The 16,329-nt window shown below is 45.4% G+C and overlaps 1 protein-coding gene across 2 annotated transcripts in view; it reads right to left on the reverse strand.

Annotated features, from left to right (window-relative positions):
• SEL1L3 (SEL1L family member 3) overlaps positions 1 to 16,329 on the reverse strand; it is a gene marked incomplete at both ends in the record, with an annotated part of 96,458 nt that overhangs the window by 22,052 nt on the left and 58,077 nt on the right. For both annotated transcript variants that reach the window (XM_082837924.1, XM_082837923.1), the window contains 6 exons: positions 1,161 to 1,244; positions 2,780 to 2,907; positions 5,277 to 5,453; positions 8,730 to 8,792; positions 12,473 to 12,613; positions 14,433 to 14,552. In XM_082837924.1, the coding sequence (XP_082694050.1) occupies positions 1,161 to 1,244; positions 2,780 to 2,907; positions 5,277 to 5,453; positions 8,730 to 8,792; positions 12,473 to 12,613; positions 14,433 to 14,552 (713 nt within the window). The remainder of the gene's footprint in view (positions 1 to 1,160; positions 1,245 to 2,779; positions 2,908 to 5,276; positions 5,454 to 8,729; positions 8,793 to 12,472; positions 12,614 to 14,432; positions 14,553 to 16,329) is intronic.

Below are 16,329 nucleotides of genomic sequence, written 5' to 3' on the forward strand. Positions count from 1 at the left end.
TGATTCACTTTGTTATGGGGCAGAAACTAACACACCATTGTAAAGCAATTATACCCCAATAAAGATGTTAAAAAAAAAATTTCTTTCTGATTATGCAAAGTAAGGCCACAGATGATAAACTTTTAAAAGATGATAATAATAAACATTGTTATTCAGTGCTGTTTTCCCTGGGCTCATTTTCCCTGAATTTCCTAATTTGAGATTCTCATTCACTGAGGTGCTATCTGCCGATTACGTGGGCACCCATGGACCAGAGAAGAAAATGGCACTCTCTTGGACTTATATTTTAATTTTTAATTGAGGTTCGGATCCGAGTAGGATCAGTGATAGGTGTGCTCTAATGTCTTTGAGGCAGTGGACCGATGGGATACGTGCTGATTTGCATATCCTTTTTAGTTATTATGGAAATACCCAGATCATTTAGGCAATAAACGAGCCAAGAAAATATGGCCCAAGGAAAAGTAAGAGAGAATTCGAGGGCTTACAGAAGAAAACAGAAAGACGGACTCAGGTAGAGCTTGGAGAAGTGTGTCCTTATTTGTAAAATTAAGTAACTGCAAATAGGGGGCATTTACAAGTCCTCATGTGCGGGGTCTCATCCCATTCAGCACAGGATGAAATTTGCTAACTCCATCAGAAGAAGCTTCGAAAGAGTGAGTCTGTTTGGCTGTGACACTGGAGGTCTGGTGAGTGACTTCCAGAAATCCTAGGGAAGATGCGATAAAATATCTACCGGAAGATGTAGCCTGAGCCCTAAACACACTGCTTTCGCTCCTTCCCACAAACAAGGTGGAAATCCTGGACTTTCTGTGGCCTGCCAGTGAGAGGCAGAGGGTCAGCTAGGATCCCCTGTGCTGTCTCCAGACTCTGACAGCAAGAAGAGCAAGCTTGAAGGGAAGAGAAGTCAACGTATCCATGTGTCTCTCAATTTGATGAATACGGATGCTCCCTCTAGAGGACTAATTTTTGTGTATAATTAAACATGGAAATGCTGTGTTTTCTAATCAACAGCCAATCAGTCGGTGATACTCTGAATATCATTACTGGGAGGCTGTGATTTCCCTGCAAATTGCTTTTTCGGTTTCATTTTAAGACTCCATCTCATAAGACTACACTGACAGATTGAAAGGTAAGGACTGAGAAAGTTCAATCTAACTTACCACGAGCCCTCCAGGTAGGCGTTGAGGCCTTTGCGAATAACGTGGCCCAAGTAGCCATTCTTCTCGGCTACATGCTTTGTCCATCTGAAAAGGAAACAGAAGAGAACATATCCAAACTATGGCAAATTAAATAATTGCTTTTGACTTCGTATGATTTCAATAAATCCCACTTGGGGAATATTTTGCTTCTTAGAATTTTTATGGAGCAACAAGCCAGAACTGAATGTTAAGAAGATAAAGAAAGATACATTTTGAGAGCCTTGCATTCAGTGCCGTTTCTAATGGATGCTTAGGAGTTGTCATTTTGGGGAAAAAAAGATGTGAAAAGTACCTAACGAAAAATGTCTACTAACATGGAAAAAGATAATCTTTATTAAGAGTTCTAGCAAGTTGATTTCAGAAGGACAGCTCTCCCTAAACAAAGACTCCAAAGAGAGACATTGCCAAAAAGATTAAATCAATAGAGTACCTGACGGGTGTAGACATACCGAGAGGAGATTTAGACGATGGAGGGAGAATGTGGAGATCGAGTACATAGAAATGATAAATACACAGAGAGAGCTAAGCAGATAAATAACAATAAAAAATAATTATTATTCCATAGAAAACAGAAAGTTATGCAAGAAAGAAAGAGTAGTCACAGTATACTACATGGCTCAGCTATGAATAGTGTTAAATTGTCATAATAATGTAAACACTCATATCAATCCAACCAAACCAGTGATATATTTATGGGGAAGATGGGAGAGGGCAGGAAGCATGAGCATGCAGGGTAGCAATAGGTGGCAGAGTGAAAAAACTATATCTCTGTATCTTTCCCAGTGAGACAGCATTAGACAATGCCTATAAAGGGTATAACAAGAAATAGTGGTTTAAGCATGTTATTTAGACATAGAGGCAAATAAAAAAGAAATAATTAAAAGATGAAAAGTGATTTATTCCAGGGAGCAGGAAATGGAGTGTGTGGAAGGGAGGCAGAGATTTCCTGTTTTTTCTTGTCAAATTATTACCTTTTTTAATTAAATTTTTGTTTTTAAGTTTTGTCTTTTCAAACGACTTGGCTTTTTATGTGCATGTGTAACTGATAAAAATAAAGATGAATTTTTTAAAATGCAAGAAAGGGCTTCCCTGCTGGCGCAGTGGTTAAGAATCCGCCTGCCAATGCAGGGGACACAGGTTCGAGACCTGGTCAAGGAAGATCCCACATGCCGCGGAGCAACTAAGCCCGTGTGCCACAACTGCTGAGCCCACGTGCCACAACTACTGAAGCTCACCCGCTCTAGGGCCTGCATGCTGCAACTACTGAGCCCGCATGCCACAACTACTGAGCCCACGTGCCACAACTACTAAAGCCCGCACACCTAGAGCCCGTGCTCTGCAACAAGAGAAGCCACCGCAATGAGAAGCCCGCGCACCGCAACGAAGAGTAGCCCCTGCTTGCCGCAAATAGAGAAAGCCCGTGCGCAGCAATGAAAACACAGCGCAGCCTAAAATAAAAAAAAAAAAAATTTTTAATGTGGAAAAAAAGAATAAAAGAAAACTCTATTTTCTCAGGCATGGTGAATATAGTATTGAATATATGGCTTTCCCTTCATACGCAATATCTGGCAGGTTCTTACACAACAGCCTTCTCGGGATCTCGAGGGAATGTCTCCAGGTTGCCTGTGATATAGTAGAGAGAACACCACAAGGTTCCTTCTATGTGTCCGCCTTGTGCAGCCTTATGGAAATATTCACCAGCTAACGTCTGTAAAGAGATGAGCAAACGTCAGTCTCATTAGTGAGAAGTCCTCCTGGGCTGGTTTCATCAGAACTAAGGTCCTGAGGCACTTAACGCCTGATATCATCACAGGTTTATAACTTCTAACATCTTTAAGAAAACCAAGTCAAGTTCCAGGAAGACAGCCAATCACAGAAGCTGGCCTCTCTACATGATAACCTTGACTGTAGCTATTCTGTTAAGTTTACCCAATAAATAAGATAACAAGACACTACGAATATCATTATCACCTTATCAGATCCTCACATAACCCCTGCCAGCCAGACAGAAGACAGCATCAAAAGTCGCACCAGGTGAAACTTCAGGCATTTGCTTCCCTAACCTTGCTTAATACCTTTTTTCAAACTCCGACACAAAAACTTCGTTTCCAGTAGGAAGGTGAGAATTAGAATATGACAATAAAAAATCCATTCTGGCAGATGTGTGGGAGGACTAAAAGACATTTGCAATGCATAAAATATACAGCTTCCTAGTAGTCAGAGAGAGGCGGAGGGAGAAAAGAAAACAAACACTTAGACGGGTATACATTCCACTGATTACTGTTATTTTTCCCAGGCAGTTAACTGCCATTTTTAAGTATGGGCTTTGGAGTCAGACAGGTCTGGGTTCAAATCCCAGCTCTGCTCCTTACTAGCTGCGTGACCTTGGGCATGTTAGTTAATCTCTCCTACTAAGAGATTTCTGCAACTGAAAAATGTGGCTTCTGACAGTAGCTAGCATGAAAGTATGGTGTGAGGATTAAATGAGATAACGTGTGTTCAAGGCTTGGCATGGTGCGTCACAAAAAATAATTTTTTTCTGATTCCCGACCCCCAACTCTGATGCTACAGCTTGCCCATGCCATTAAATGCTACCTTTTCTTCCAATCTCAATAAATGCCAAACACTCAGGGGTCATCCTGACTCCTCTCCCTGCCTCACACCTCATGTCCGATCATCGTCAAATCCTACTGCCTTGACCTTCAAAATATACCCAGAATCTAGTCACATCTCAGCGCCTCTTCTGAGACTGCCCATCCTTTCTCACTTGGATTCAATGCATTAACCTCCTTGCTCTTGCTCTTGTCTCCTCCAAGCCCAGTCTCCACCAGGATCCAGGAGGAACCTGTTAAAACACAGCATCTCCCCGCCCTGTTCAGAGCTGTCCCATCTTGCTCAGCGTAGCTGCCTCCTTGACGTGATTTTCCACCTCCTCGCACCTTCCTTGCTCTCTGGTCCTGCCAGTTCAGCCTCCCTGCTATTCCTCAAGCACACCAAACATGCTTTCTTCTCTGGGCTTTTGCCCTGGCTGTTCCCTATTTCTGGGATGTTCTCCCAGACATTCACAAGACTCCTTTAGGAGTTTGTACACTGTCACATTATCAGAGAGACCTTCTCTGATCTCCCTTATAAAATAGCATCCCCCAATCTCTAGCCTCTCGGTCCTCCTTATCCTGCTTTATTTCTCCCTGTAACACTCACTTATCCCACCTGCCCTCATACTATATATTTGTTTGTTTATTATCTTTCTGCTCCACTGCAATGTAAACTTCCCCAAAGCAGGGACTGTTTTGTCTGCTGCTGTATCCCCACTGCCTGGAAGAGTGCCTGGCATAGGGTGGGCATTCAATTAATTTGTTGAATGTACTGGTACTCAGATTATTATTACCATCATCAATATTATTATTAATAACAAGGGGTTTCCATTTCACATGGGGACCAGGTCTTGACGCCACTTAAGTGTATGACTCTAAGTTATGAAACCTTTCAGAGCCTCGGTTGCTTACTCTGTTAAATGGATGTAATAACAGTAACTGTCCCAGAGGGTAGTTAGGATGACAGGGGATGGCACACAGAAAGTGTCTGTGAGTGTCTGACCTAGAGGAAGTGTTCGGCAAACATTTAAGATTGTTACTGTTATTTACATTATTATTAAATCTGGTCTCATACCAGGCAACCCTATTTGGACCCAGCTTTCTTTGCTTCCAGTAAGATCAGTCATCAATCTCCGCACCATCTCTCTCTCATTGTCACCTTGCATCATCTCCCTCTCCTCTCCCCAGCGTAGGCTTCCTCCTCCATGAAGCCTTCCTGACTGCTTTGGCCTTCACTATTTCCCCTTTCCAGAACAGTTTGGGTCACAGCAATTAGCACACACTTGGCGTTGGGCTAACGCCAGCCTTTGCTCTTCACCATCTTGTCTTCCTAACTGGGCACTTGAGTTCCTCAAGATCACGGTCTGCGTCTTGGGTGGTGTCTGCACCACCCGTGGGGCCTTGTCTGGGCTGGGCATACAGTACACCTGCTTCATGACTAAGTGACTGACCAGCTGCACAGCTGGTCTCAAGTCTTACTCACTTGATTCCTTCCAGGAACTCCTGGGAAAATGCCATCCAAGTACAGGACTCCAAGATTGTATGATGCATCTGGGTTCCCCATTTCTTCTGCTTTTAACCAGTACTTAGCCGCTTTGGCATAATTTTTCTTGAATTTGTGGTAATACCATCCCAGGCCATTGACTGCCTGATGCAATCCCTGGATTTTAGAACAACAAGAAAGGAATTCCTTTTTTTTTAAAACAAAAACAAAAAAAACCCAAACCCAGAGAGAATCAACTGTTATGAAAGCATTCTGCCTGAGTCTGAGAAAAACCTTTCCTACCTCTTTTCTGGGGGCAGATGGCATTAAAGAAAAGCTAAGTGTTGGAAAACATGAGGCTGCCTCAGCATCTTCCCAGGAGGATTTCACCCGGCTGCTGCTGGGATTTCTGCCTTCCAGCTCAGCAGTGATGCCGGCCCCCAAATCATCTCTCAGCCCCTATGGGCTCTTACGCAATGCCCTCGTCTACAGAAGGCCTCTTACTGTCCTGCAGTATCAACAATGCCCTTGAAATTCATGACCACTCAACTGTGACAGGAGGCCGGAAACCCGCCCTGGCTGGGATGATTTCTAGGTGACCTGCCTGCCTATCTTTTGATTACTCTGCCCTGAACACCAACAAACCCTCTGTGGGAAGCAGTCGCAATGGCCTACTTGTAAAGCACAGGTGCTGTGGGACTGCTTGGCATTCCAGCTCCGACAGGTAGGGTCTGGTTGGGGCTGAGGCAGAGGGGAGGGGGGTGGTCTCAGAACTGTGTCTAAATTGGGACGGTACCACAGAAGGCCTGGTTCATGTGAGTCTAGTCTTAGGCCTCCTTGTTCTTGCTGATTCATGCTCTCAGGGGCCTGCCTCTGCTCTTCCCAGATGCTCCCACCTGCCCCAGCCTGGTTGTTGAAGGCTCAGGAGCCCTGCAGGGGTGTAAGTGTGCAAACCTGGGCATTCGGTGCTCTCATTCCTCCTTTCCTACCAGATCCACAAGACCATGGACAAGCAGGGGAGAAAAGGACTGGAGAAGCAAACAGTGAGTGCCCTTGCATCTGTGAGACAGGTTAAGTTAGGGTCCAAGTGTGGAACCAAATCTCTTTTGCCTGCCCTTTCAGAAGTGAAGGACAGGTATCCCTCAGTAATGGATGCCAAGATACCAGCCTGCAGCCTTTTCAGTCTGCAACGACTCCTGAAATGCTCTACCTCCTACTTTTCACGTTGGACTCCAGGTGCCAGGAAGACCAGGAGAAAGAAACTGACAGGCCCATTAGAACAGATGCTCCATGAGGGCAGGGATCTTTGTTTTGTATTCCAAGCACCTATGTTAGTACTTGGCGTAGAGTAAGTGCTCAATAAATACTTGACAAACGAATGAAAGCCATCCTTTGAACGCTGATGACACACAAAACAGAATCCAAATCCTACACCCTGAGGATCAAGAGTAGGGTTCAGGGCTTCCCTGGTGGCGCAGTGGTTGGGAGTCCGCCTGCCGATGCAGGGGACGCGGGTTCATGCCCCGGTCCTGGAGGATCCCACATGCCGTGGAGCGGCTGGGCCCGTGAGCCATGGCCGCTGGGCCTGCGCATCCGGAGCCTGTGCTCTGCAGCGGGAGAGGCCACAACAGTGAGAGGCCCGCGTACCGCCAAAAAAAAAAAAAAAAAAAAGAGTAGGGTTCAGATTCGTAGGCCCTCAAGACAGTCAACACTTGGGATGGTGTCAGTGCCAAGGATCAGTTATAGAGGCATTCTTCTTGAGCTTTGCACGGTACCAGATGCAAGGCAACCTCCTGAGAATTTGCAGGATGAGTGCATTTCCATGAAGTAATAGACCACGTCATATATAGTGGCAAGAACCAGCTTTGGGATAAGCTTATGGAATACATATCAAAATGGCTGTGCAATGCTCACCTCCAGACACACAGGTTTATTCAAAGGTACCTGTCATCACTCAAAACATTCCCAGAATGTCCTTTAGACACTGTATTTGGACCCAGATCAGGAGTCCCACAAGAAATCTTGTTTTATTTCTTAATGCTCACACCTTATTCCAGACATTTCCAGCTGTATCCAAGTGACTTTTAGCTAATTCCAAAAATCAAACTCTGTGCTTCACCACAGTGCCTGACAAAGAGGAAGGGCTTAGTAACTCCCTGCAGAATGAATGGCTGAGAATCATGTAACACTTTTAAGAATGCGAGTACTCCAGGCCGTAAAACTGCATTTCCTCCAATATTCATCTCAGCTCTGCCGAAACTACATTCAGAATAAAGCACCTTAGACAACAATTCACCACTAGCATGCTAAAGAGATGCAAATTTCACACCTGCCAGGAAGCCCCATTACTTCCCCATTTTAGGATGCTCTGGGACCATGGCCTCAATGACCACCATTAAGCTGCTTTTCTATTTCTGCCCTATAGTCCGTGTCAGGGTCAGGAGCTGGCGTGCGCTTCACTGGTTCCCTTCTCCTGGGTCATGTGTCCTCTAGAAACCACACAGGTGGAGAAAAAGCCTCTTGGCATTCTTAACTCCATGCTCCAACTTCCTGTTCTACAGAAAAAAAGACACTCTGAGCTCCCTAAAGAAAGGGAATTGAGGAAGAAACATCGGCATGGTTACTTCAGGAGTCTTTGTTGATAGGGCAAATATTATCAGCCTCGGGGAGGGAGGCACATTCAGGAGCCAGAAGGGCTATAAAGGGCCCTGTCAAGGTTGTAAAATTACAAGGTTGTAAAATTACAACGGTTTCTACCAATCCGTTTATTTGCAAATCTGTATGCAAGCACATGTGAGTGTGCACGTGTGGATGTGCATGCATTGGGGGTTTGCACGCAGGGATACGTATGCATGCATGCCTGTGTGCATGCGTGTGCGTGCGTGTGTGTGCGTGTCCCCCTCACAGGTGATAGCATAACCTCCATTCTGTAGTGCAATATTTAAACTAGTTGGCTTGAAGATAACTTTGAAGAGTAAATAGTGACAAAAGGAAAATAATTCCTAAACTCGGCAGTAAACTTGATAAACAGTCCCTTTGTTAAAGCACGGAGAAGCCAATGAGCATTGGACACAACAGGGTTAACCTTAGAGGATTCAGGCTTTAGGTTTTCCTAATTCAATGGCATTTATACCCATTCAATTTCAAAGAGCCCCCCTGCTGCTGCCTGTTATTAGGGCAGCCCTTGATTATAATTTTAGCCTTCAAACAAAATCAGTCTGAATTCTATGACTGGAAAGTGAGTTCAGCTTTCGAATTTTGCCGTCCTCATTGTGCAGGTTTCTGTATATGTTGTAGCTCAAAAATGACTAATCACTGCAATGTCAGCGACCCCTCCCTCCCCACTGCATTTCTACCTTCTTCAGAAGGCTGGCCATTCACTCTCCTCGACTTGTAAGAGCATGGGTGTGTGTGGCGGAAATGTTTCCCTCTGACAATAGGCACAAGTGTTACCTTGGAAGCTGCTTTCTTCATCAGCTCTAAGGCAAGCCGTCTGTTCTTTTTTACTCCTTGACCCTAAACAATGATAAACAGCAATGATCACGAAGAAAAGAAACGCAGAGTTGCATGCAAAACCATCACACCAATCTGTCAGTGTTCAATAGAAGATACTAAAGCCCAAGCCTTCTCAGTTAAAAGTCTAATCTTGAAGATCTCTATATACAGAGCTGTTACATCATCATCATCATCATTATTTTGCATATATGTGTAGAAGAGAGGCAATAAGCCTCACCCTCCCAGCTTAGCATCCATAAAAATTCCCCATTGGTGGTCCGGTGAATCACATTCCCGTCAATCCACAGGTGCTGTTGGGAGAAGCCATGAATAAGGTTAAATGAGTCTGGTCATCCTGGTTGTGTTTCTCTGGGGATTGCCTAATATGCGAGCAGACAGAGCACTTTATCTATGTCGGACAGTCAAGAGTTATTAGGCTGTCATTCGCAACCTTCCAGCGTCCTCGTGGGAGTCCCCAAGGTGAAGCACTGTGGCTTCAGAAACAGCTCGAGAGCCAGTGGTGAGGAAGACAGGACCCCTTAGAATCTGTTCCCTCAGACGCTGCCAAACCGACAAGCTTCCACCAGCAAAATCAAGTTTTTCCAGCAGAGGTGGTTTGTGCATCACAGAGAGAGAGAGAGAGATGTGGCTTTGGAGTCCTTGTTACAAGAGCAGAGCTCCGTGGGACCATGCTGGGGTGTGTCTGCAGGACCACGTGGGAAAATGGTGGGTCTGAGGGTGGAGCGGGGGCGGGGGGGGGGGGTCCCTGAGGGCTCTCTCAACATAGCCCTGACCATGCACATGGCAGGTGAGAGGAGCCGGATGAAAACCCTGATGCTTCCAAGCTCACTTAGAGTCTGTTATTGACCTACACAGCCCATGGAGTCCTCCTGGTCTCAGACTCAGCGCTTGACAGGGTCACATGTGATATAATGTTAGAGGGCTTTGCAATGAATACTGCTATTAACTCTATTTAAATTCTTAGCTCTACAGTAAATGAAGAGAGCACTAGCAAACATTCCTGTGTTAATTAACGTGGGCCAAGAACTCTGCTGCCATATCAAATCCTCCCAACCCCAGCCGGGGTGCTGCTATCATTCTCACCAGAGAAACTTGCCCAGAATCACACAGTGAGCAAGGAGTAGAGGCAGGATTTGAACCCAGGCTCCAGAGTCCAAGTTTATAACTGCCATGCTGTATTTTCTCCTATATATTTTAATTCCCATGCTGAGAAAGTATAATGATCCGTAACCTCCTTACAGGATACAGAAAACATGCTGCAGAATCTGTCTTTGTAGTTTTCCAGGACCCAAAATAAAACTGTGAACCCAAATAAAGGTTAAATTACATACAATGAGTTTCTACTCGATTTTAACGTACCTATTTCATAAAACCGATGAGCTGAAGCAAAGTGGGAGATGAAAATATTTTTCAGAAGTGCACCATTACTTCGTTTAATTAGAGAGGGAGAGGAAAGACAAAAGGACGTGAAGGCTGTTTGTAGTAACTGGATGGAAGCAATGAGACAAGCTTTTTGGATTTCGGGGAAAGCAACAGAACGACCAGGATGACGAAATGTCAGAACCTGGTTGCACTCAAAGTTTTTCTCCAACTTCTTTGTTTTCAAGGAGTAAAACTGGGGCCCAGAGGGGTTGACTTACCCCAAACCTCACAGTTAGATCTGCAACCAGAACTCAGATACTCTGAGTTCTAGGCCAGGGATTCTCCAGTGTAATTATATAATCAGAAGTGGGGTGAGTTCTTGCACAAAGACTATATACTATGCACAAGTCTGAGTAGTACTGGAAGTTGTAAAGTGAGAGAAGTGTAAAGTCGTGATGCACAGCAAGTGCTCGATAACTTCATCCACTGAATGACTCCATGGAGGACAGTTGCTGCAGTGAAAGTCCAAGCTCCATCCTCATGTGGATGTGAAATGGGATGTAACTGACCGTCTTGGACAAGTTATAGCTGTCATCATGGCGCCATCTTTGAATACAATGAGCCGGATGTCCACACGAGGCAACAAGCCGAGAGCACAGTGCCGTTCTTCATGTTTGGAAAGTTCATTTTTTTTGTATGGGTTTTTTTTTACATTGAAAGTACTTAAAGACACCTTTGGCCAGAGGTAAAAATCTGCCTTGAGATGTAGATAAAGGGCTTCCTTCCTCCCACTCAGAGATAACTTAGAATGCAGGAAAACCAAAAAAGCTTTAAGGTTTGGGAAATCAGACCCTGAAGAAACATCCCGTCACCTCCTGTATCATTTATTTATGTCTTTCGCTTTCCCTCTAGATTTCAAGCTCCTGGTGGGCAGAAGTAATGTCTGAGTCGTGCCTTTTCTTCTCTGTACTTTGGGCAGTGGCCAGCCCCAATTATGGTGGACTGGTGCCTCTCCTCTGTGCCTGTCTCAGTCTTCTGTCTTGCCCACGAGTATCTGAGACCCCTGAGGTCAGGGATGAGGTTCATGCAACCATATGTCCCTCCATCTAGCACAGAGTCTGGCATTTTGTCAGCCCAGAGTGGGTGTTTATTATATAAATATACGAATGCATTGGCATATAGCTAAGAGTCAAACCATTTCTGTGTTGATTTAACGACTACAAAGAAAAAGTCTGGGCTCTAAACTTGGAAACCGTAACAACCAATAGGTTTTAAGACTTGCAGGGCCAGAAAGGTAGCAAGAGTCATGGTTGTGAATCGGTGAGCGGCCACAGCTGTGGTTCTGGAGATGAGCCCAGCCACGTGCATCCACGTCCTTGTTTGAAGACACTCGCTCTTTGTGGGCAGCTGCCTCCTTTGGGTCTGGACATAGAGACCAAGGGTTTCCTTGCTAGAGCCAACAGCTCTTCCAAGCTTGGTGAATTGATGTCTCTGCATTCAGGGGTGAAGAGCATCCCAGTCCCAGGTCTGAAACACACCAGTTGTTCAACCTTGGGCAAGTTACAAACCCTTTCTGAGCCTCTGTCACCACACATATAAACAGCTATCATAATACACTGTGATACCTACCTCGCAAAGTTGTCTCGAGGATTGAATGTGTTAGTACATGTACATCAGGTAATAAGCACTGCATCAATCAATGTGAAATATTATTATTCCGTAAAGCATTTTACAGTTCTTGGAGCCCCTTCCTTACGTTATTCACTCCATCTGTGGTCATTACCAGTGTCTCACGAGATCGGATAAGTCCAAGGATGCAGCTAATCGTTGCAGAGGAGAGATTTGAACTCCATCCTCTATCTCCTGGGCTAATGCTCTTCCCATCCGTCCCACTGCTCTCCTGTTGGCTTAAAACCAAGATCTTTGTATCGATCAATGGGACTGTTGGGATCCAGCCCAAACACGCACTTGGTCTTAGCTATAATTCAATGATAACTCTGGCTGATAGAGAACTTGCAGCACCTTTGGGGCTGCTGGCCGTGTACCAATCTGTAAAATATGGGTGCCTCGTCCAGAATGCCAGTTCTTGAAAAAGCAGAGAGAATCCAGGCATCAAACCTAAGACAAATGATTAAAAACGAGACCAGGGAACTGCGTGTGACTTTGCCTTTTCAGCAAATACCCCTTTCCATCCAGACTGACAGAAGCATGTCCTAAGGTTCTTCAGTTACAGGCTCCCTGATTGCATGCCTACAGGAAACCACTTGGGAAGTCTGATAGAAATTGTGCAATTTCAGCACAAATTGAGTGATTCTTACCTTAAATAACACGATGGCATAGTCGTATATTAACGCGGGGTCCTCAGTCTCCAGGGCGCCCTTGGCGTACCACTCAATAGCCGCTTCCGGGTTCTTGGCCACGCCTTGCTGGCCCCAGAACAGCATCTGGGCCAGCCGTTGCTTCAAGACAATAGCAATTTAGAATAATGACTTTCCTGTGTTATGCTTAACAAACAAGACTTTAAAAAGGGGGGAAGGCAAACCTAGTTTAAAAAGTTTTTATATTGAGAAACAAGATTTAAGTAGACACATGTTATCTTCCTCCTGGGGACAAGAGCCCTGAAGATGAACTGGTGTAAATACAAGTCATTAACACAAGTTGGAAATTGTGTGTGTGTGTGTGGTGTGTGTGTGTGGTGTATGTGGGTGGGGTGTGTGTGTGTATATGTGGGTGGTGTGTGTGTGTGTCTGTGAAGCTCTATTGCGCCCAGGCCATAGCTGATGGATCAACAACCACACTGTTTCCTCTTGTGAAATGCCCTCTCCTTGGGAGGTACTGTGCGTCCTCTTGGCCCAGTGACCAGCATGGAGGCCTGTGCACATCCATATCAGGGCATCTCCCTACAGCACTATCCCAGCATCTGTCTACATGGCTGGCTCCACCATTAGACTCAGTCGAAGCTGGGGGTCTTTGGGGGTAGGGATCTCAAGACGTTATTTGTCTGCCCTTGTGCCCCCAGCTCCCACCCAGCAGAACTCAACAGAAACTCATAGAAGCAACGCAACAAAGATCTGCTGAATGAAGGAGGGAAGAAGCGTCTTTGTTAGGAATGTTCACGCAGGCTCTGGAGCACCCATGAAATCTGGCAGCAGCATTTCCTGAGCTATGCACTGGAATTCCTTCCTGGACTAGAAAGACTGCAGGCTGGGACAGAGCCACAGGCAACACTGTTATCATTCTGGTCCCTCGGGGGCCTTGATTTTCTTTCCTTCTTTCTACTTCTCCTCTCATCTCCTTCTCTTCCATCCTCCACCCCCCAAAAGAAAACCTTACAACTTCCAGGAGCGCATCTTCTGAGATGCTAGGAAGACCTCTAAGGAGGGGTGGGAGACCCGTTACTACAGGGTTTCTGAAGTGTTTGTTTGTCAATGCGTTCTTTGGTTTTCTTTCTCTTTCCCATCTTTGGTCTTCTGCCTGCTTAGCAGACCCAGAGCAGAGGCTCTTCCTGACACTGTGCTCACTGGGAACACAAAGCAAAAGCTAAATCCATCCTTAGGGAAGGAGGTTTCCTTCCTCCAGTGCAATCAGCCTTAGCTGGCTCCCATAAGGACTTTTCTTCATAGTGAAATCAGGGCAAGAAGTAGATGGGGTGGGGGGGTCCTCCCAGCCCTCTGCCCTTTCTTGTACCTCTTACAGGTCTATCCAAAAGACAAAACATGTTCAAGAGACAAGGTCGAGCCTTTTGGTCTTACACGCAACACAGATTTTCTATTATTCTCCTAGCTGATTTTGTGGCCTTCCTCTCGATGCCCACCTCATCTCTCCTGCACTCCAAGATGCTTCTTTTTCTTTCTATCTGATGCACTAAAATGTCTGATGGTAGTCTTAGGACTGATCATAAATATAGTGGCTCTCTCTCCTCTGGGTCTGGTTGGACTACATTTCCGGCTCACTCAGGCCAAGAGTGACCAGCTGACTTCCTCTGGCCGATGAAATGTGAGAAATGACTCGTGCCCCTTCTGAGACTCAGCCTGTGATGTGTCGCGGCGTCATCCTGAGTCAATGGCTTTGGAAGCACGTTTTGGTGAAGCCTCTGTTAGCTTGGGCTCCTAGGGGACTATAAGAGCAGAGCCCACACTACCCCCATTGGACATGTAGTGAGAACAACAATACACTGGTGTTGTGTTAAGCCACTAGGTTTGGGATACTTTATTATCATGGTGTAACCTGGTCTGTCGTGGCTGGGAGACTTTCCAAAACTGTGGAACGCATTTTTACCTGAGCTGCTGCATTGCCTCGAGTAGCTTCATGCTTCAGCCACATGAAGACGTCTCCATCTTCTTTGGTTTGTACCTTGAGAATTTCATCATCTTTGAGTCTAATTGTCTCAACGTATGCCTAAAAGGGAAGGAAGGAAGAAAAGAAGGAGGGAAGGAAGGGAGGGAGGGAGGGAGGAAAGGAGGGGAGAAGAAGGGAGAATGAAAATATCCAAATGGTATGGGCATGCAAAAGACATGACATTATTCCTAACGCAGCAACTGCTCAAGTAAAAACTATGTGACTAATTGAAATATGAGGTGTGTCCACAGAGCCATGAGATCAAATTCTTTTTTAAATGAACGGATCACACGTCCTATATCTAGATGGGTATTTTTGTTCCTATCCAAGTGTTTTCCTTGGGAGGACAAAATTGATTCCACTTCCTCTTCCATCGCTCAAGCTAGTTCAGAAGTCCAGCTCTGTGCTGCTGATTGCAGAGCCAGCATACACGGCATCCCAAAAAGTAAATCAATATTTTCTAAGTATAACCGTATTATTTTTTTATTCGAAAGCGCCATTATCCTGCATGACTCAACCCTTTTTACTTAGCAGGCTCAGCCTCCGATATCTTTCGGCTATTTCAAAATGAAATCTACACTGAAAAGAGGGTATATTAACTCCGAGGATGTGAACGAGAACGTGCCAGAGGCTCTAAAGAGGAACCCAAGGGAAAGTCCACAAAACGCTTTGAATTTGCACACAGCCTCCCAGGTATCTGCCTCCTTTGAAGAAAATAAGACTCATTTTTATGTCTAAATTTTGGCTGTTTATCCAAAAACTGGCCTTGTTGTTTGACAGTCTCCCCTTCTATATGATGAACGCTATCTAACGGTACCAGGAGCGCCTGGGAAGGGCTTCAAGGCCACAAGCAGATGGTGAAAAAAATGGATCTGGATGTGTTGGGGAAGAAGCCTTAGAGAACAAGGAGCCAGGCCTGATTTCCCTTCTGACCCTTCCTGTTTGTCAGTGAAGAAAATGACTTAGATTCACAAGCACTAGCCTGTAGCCCATTCCTGAAAGGGTCACCCAGCTGCGGCCATGTGGAGCCAAAGGTCCCTCTCAGGGGCAATAGCGGGCAGGCTTGGGGACAGAGCTAGGAACCCAGTGGTATCAATTCCTGCTGGATGTCTAACCTTGAGACGCCTCCCAGCAAACAGCAACAATTGGAATAAGGATGCCCACCACCTTTGACTGAAACCAAGTATGTGCAGGGTGTTTAACAAATGTTTTTCTCACTTAATCCTCAAAGCAGGGCTGTGGCCCAAATATCAGTGTCTTCAATTTATTTGTAAAGAAACTGAAGCTCAGAAGGTGAGACCATGAACTCAAGGTCACACTGTAGAGCTAGCCCTGGAAGCCAGGTTGGTCTGACTCCAAAGACAGGCTCTGATGGGCTCCCCCATGATGTCGCCCTCTAGCGGGAAGGCCCTGGAATCCTGGGCTGAAGCTCAGGCTGCTAGAACAATAGAATTCTCAGCTGGAAGTTTTGCGTTCAACTGGAGAGTTTGGGTGTTTTGATTTGGGGTTAATTTCCTTCTTTTCCTTATTTTGTTCCTTCCTCCTTAACTTTGTCATGGGACTTGAATGAAACACAGAACACATGAAGCCAGAGTTTCTATCCTGCAAGGATTTATACTCTTTGGTGTTTCTGCTACTCTCTGGCCGTGGTAATATCATAATCACCAGCAAGAACTGTGTGCGGCGACCAATTGCTTGGCCCAGAATGACTCATTGAATCTTTGCAACCTTACAAGACAGTCACCATCAATATCCCCATTTCACAGATGTGGAAACTGAGGCCCAGAAAGGTTAAGTAACTTACCTACGTTCTTCAAACTTTGGAATCCAACTCAGG

This window comes from Leucopleurus acutus (genome assembly GCF_964270905.1).
Source record: "Leucopleurus acutus genome assembly, chromosome: 4".
NCBI classification, from domain to species: Eukaryota; Metazoa; Chordata; class Mammalia; order Artiodactyla; family Delphinidae; genus Leucopleurus; species Leucopleurus acutus.